The following is a 4,788-nucleotide window of genomic DNA, read 5'->3' on the forward strand; positions in this document are numbered from 1 at the left end:
ATCGATTAATGTTTCTATGGGGTTATGTTGACAGATGCCCAAGTTTATTGTATGACGTCTATGATCTATTTATTTCGACTATCACTTACCGCTAAAGCCATCTATAGGAAAACGGCGGAAGCAAAGTTGTACACCTAATATGATTTTCTATTTTATCAAGTATCATATATTAATATTCTATACTTTATTACAACTTTACTTTGTAAAATTAAATTCCCGTTCTGCACTACTCTTTTCCATTCTTGTACAATACTTGTTACGTAATCATTTTAGAATGAAGAAACAAATGAAAAAAGATTCTATTGGTAATGTCACTTAACAATGTATATTTTTACTTACATTATATTCATTCTATGTATTGCATTATTAGAATAACATAGAATGTTGATTGAGAAAAAACAGGAAGGAGAATGTTTGATTTGGCTATATCGATATGCACGCATTCGCGCGCGCGCACACACCACAAAAATACAATTGATGAAAAAACTGAAATTGTATAAAAGTTACCTGTAAAGTTCAGGATCCGCAAGATGTCTGTTTAATTCAAAGGCGACCATATTCTTGCAAAACTTATCACCGATGGTACATGCCTCTTTTAGTCTTACCTGTTTTATCATATAATGATCATCAGTATTTTCTAAGTATTTTATTTTTTGAAGAAGGTAGCTAAGGATTGTCATTGTAGTTTTCTTGAAATTGTGAAGCAATAATTAATTAGTTTTATATTTGGCTTATTTGGTATTTGCATTCATGGAAAGTTCAATTTGTGTGCCGGAACGATAAAAAAAATTTTTATTGGATGTTTAAATATTAATGAAATATTCAAAATGTTACGCAATATATTCTTATATTCTATACATGTTATATATGTTATATATCATCAAATCAAACCAGTAAAAATTAATTCAGAGATTTCTTGGACTTGAAATTTCTAGGATCATTACAATTTTGCGGAATTATATAAGGAATATGTTTCGAATAAATAATGATATATGTATAATTTGAACGTTTAATAATTGAACGATAATTTGAATATGCTTTACATTCTGTAAATATTTTGCGGATAACTTTTGTTAAGAATGTTATTTAGGGATTTTGGAAACACTTTAGAAATATTTCAGGAAGAGTTAGCGTTAGATGGGATACTTCATACACTAATTATTTTAAAAGATTTTGAAGGATGAATCTTTACATAAATTTAAGACAGAAACTTCATCTGACCTCATATGTGTGAACCGATTTAGTTTTTTTACATAAAAGAAGGTATTTTTGCAAAATGGCTTCTCAGAGAAATACGGTATATTACAGATATACCTTTATGAACTCTGTTATATATCTTGATATATATAACCTCTGTCAGGAAAAAAAAATTATTTAACGCTGATATAATTCGGAAAAATAATGGCCACCATGGTACATACGCAAATGTTGCGATATTAAAGACGATCTGCATATATTGACGTTTCCTTTCTCGTTGGAAAAGATGTGAGACTTAGGGTATACGATAATCCCCACGAGATAAGTGAACATTATTGGAGAACTGTTAAAATACGTTCACATCATATAATTTTCAACGAATTCTTGTCATATTAGAGACATATTTGACAATGCCAGATATTTCACATGATGCTTTAGAAATGTTGAAGATGGCTTTCAACGCTGGTTCGTCCCAACACGGAAACGTTTGCCTAGTTCCTCTAAATCCGTTGCGACCACTCTATAATTTAATAAAAGCTCTATAATTTTAGCAAATTTTCCATTTATGTTAAATGATATAAAAATTGAAAGAACACGAATTTATATTTATTGTTATAATATGATAATAATTTTTTTAAAAATAAAAACGAAAAGGCAATATTCTTTATTTTGAATTAAAGCTACTAATATTACATTATACATTTAATATATACACCGTAATTATATTTACATACTGATAAATGTTTTTAAGTATGTTTTTAAGTAAGTATAATTGCGAAAATATGATTAGCGACGTTTTAATGAGTTTTTTAAATATTTTATAAGTTCATATTTTTAAACATTTTAATATTTGTATACTTATACATATTATTTTTTCCTTTCTCTGTATACGGAAATATCATAAAACCAGTTTTGTGAATACTATGCTCAAATATAATGCTAATTTCATATTAAGTGTGTACAAACCGGGTGATATTGCATTTTCGACATTAAGTGTTAAAATATCCGTTACATTGTTATAGGAATGTTCTATCTATTGGTTTATAAACTTTGTTTATAAACTGTGCTATTATCATTAATTAATGTTGTCGCCATTTCATTTACTTCTAATTCTTTGGAATGCAAACTTATGTTATTTAACAATGTATTACGAATTTCTCAATTTTGACACTGCATTCACCGTGAAAAGTAAAGTTGCCTTCTTCAAGATTCAGGATCAGAGAAATGTCATAGAGAAGTGTAATGAATTATTGGGTAAACGATCGATAATTTTTAAATCAATATTGGCTATTTGTGATCAATATTATATATAAACTGAGATTTAATAATAACTTCAAAAATCTCATCGATGCGTATTTGCAATGTTTTAATTACTTTTAAACTTAAAAACTGGTCATAAAAGTGTATCTTATTACAATTTTTAATGAGAGCTGCAATATAATAATAATAATTTAAGCAGAGTGACCGAAAACGTTTTCTTTACATAATCGTGTGGGATCCTTTTGTAGTTTTTTGGGTTTTGTCATTGTTCTTTAAATATTATTTTATATTTTATGTAAATTTTTATATTTTTATATTTTAACATAAATACCTATCAAATAATTTTTTTTTGACAATTTACTTTATATTACATCCATCTGCTGATTAAAATATACTGTTGAATTCCAATAATTACAATTGATTAATTACAGTTATCGCAATGAGCCGTTAATATTAGAAATATATTATCATAATTGCGAATACCGTTTTATCGCGAAAGATTCACAAATATTGACTTTATAATTTCAGTATCATTGGATTATAACGAATGTATTATGTAAATATTTGTAAGGTCGGATAAATATAAAATATGTTCACATTTTAAACTGACAATGAAATATTTTTCAGATCGTTTCATATTATATAATATTATATAAATTATTTTTTAATACAGAAAATTGATGTGCCATAAAGATTTTGTTATAATATATATATATATAGGGCTTCCTTTATTACTTAATAATTAAAAATTATTACTTAGTAATTAAAAATTACTAAGTATTACAGCATTGAAAAATGTTAGAAATAATTGAAAATACCTAAAAATTTATTCACGAATGGCAGTAACAAGTAAAAATATTTTTTAGAAAGTTTAGAAAGTTTATTATATATTAAGATAAATGTATGTTTTTTATTATATTTCTTCTTGATTGATTGGATCAAGAGTTGATCATTAAAGTTGATGCTCTTCTAAAAAAACAATTTTTTAAAAGTATCTAAATATCCTTGAAGTTCATTTTTACGCTTTTCTATCAGTGTTTTAATTGCATTTAAAGTTTCTGGGTCATGATCAAAATTAATGTCTGAAAATACTTTTATCTGAAACAGATTAATTGAAAATGTTTGATAACAAGTATATTTATAATTTCTTATATCATAATTCAGTTTAGATTTTAAAATGTGCACGGTATTATCCAATTTTACAACGTGATTTTTTTTCAAAAATAGTTTAAAGATGCAAACATAATTAATTATTAATATTATTATTAATTTAATTATATATAAAGTTGAAATAATTTATATTTATCGCAACAAGTGGTTTTTATTTCAAATGCGCCACAACTTTTTAGTTTAGCTTTATTGATTTGATAGTCGATAAGTCAATAAATATGTAAATTTAGAATCATAAAACATACCTTATCGATTTGTTCATCGTAAAAAACGTTCCGAAGAATAAGTTTTATTATTATTATTGTAGTAAGTTGTGATCTATAAAGACAAAGTAATATATTCATGATTAAATTTTTATGATTCAAAAAATTATATTTACAAAGAGAAATGATATTACTTGGGTTTTATAGTTTCAAAATTGTTCAATATATAGTCAAGGATCAAATTGTTGTTCGAATGCTTATCGAGAATAGACTTGATGATAAAAGCACGTTCCTTTCTATGAAATAATGAAGTGTTAAATGTAATATTTAAATAATTGATGATAATATCAGAATTTTCAGAACAACTTAAACTTTTCAATAACATTTTTTTAAATTTTTCCTTTTTTGGATCTGTCTTTTGATATAATTCCAACATTTTATCCCAAGTAGTTCTATTGGCTGCCATTAAACCAATACAATACATAAAATTATGTCCTGGTAACATTCTAAAAAATTTGTCTATATCAATAAAAGATACATATATTTCATATGTATGAATAATTGTTTATTTTATCAAGTTTCATATATTAATGTTGTATGCTTTATTAAGCTACTTTACATTATAAAATTAAATTCCCGTTCTGTGCTACTTTTCCATTTTATATAATACTCGTTTTACATGTTAATCATTTTACAATGAAGAAACAAATGAAAAATGATTCTATCGATAAACCGCTTAACAATTTATTGGATATTTTTACTTACAACGTCATATTCTTACATTACGTTATTAGAATAACATAGAATGTTGATTGAGGAAAACAGTAAGGAGACTGTTTGATTTGGGTTATATCGATATGCTGCTTGCACACACACACACACACACACACACACACACACACACACACACACACACACACACACACACACACACACACACACACACACACACACACAC

General features: G+C 25.8%; 1 protein-coding gene and 1 pseudogene across 1 annotated transcript in view; both read right to left on the reverse strand.

The window, feature by feature from the left end:
- The window catches only part of LOC105621556, a 3,500-nt pseudogene extending 2,820 nt beyond the window's left edge, over nt 1–680 (reverse strand).
- A 2,923-nt stretch (nt 681–3,603) lies between these two features.
- LOC105621557 (aminopeptidase N-like) overlaps nt 3,604–4,788 on the reverse strand; it is a gene marked incomplete at its 3' end in the record, with an annotated part of 13,470 nt that continues 12,285 nt past the window's right edge. Inside the window, 1 exon segment of the mRNA XM_012203029.1 lies at nt 3,604–3,625. Within this exon segment, the coding sequence (XP_012058419.1) occupies nt 3,604–3,625 (22 nt within the window).

Source organism: Atta cephalotes (genome assembly GCF_000143395.1).
Source record: "Atta cephalotes unplaced genomic scaffold scaffold00034, whole genome shotgun sequence".
In the NCBI taxonomy this organism is placed as follows: domain Eukaryota; kingdom Metazoa; phylum Arthropoda; class Insecta; order Hymenoptera; family Formicidae; genus Atta; species Atta cephalotes.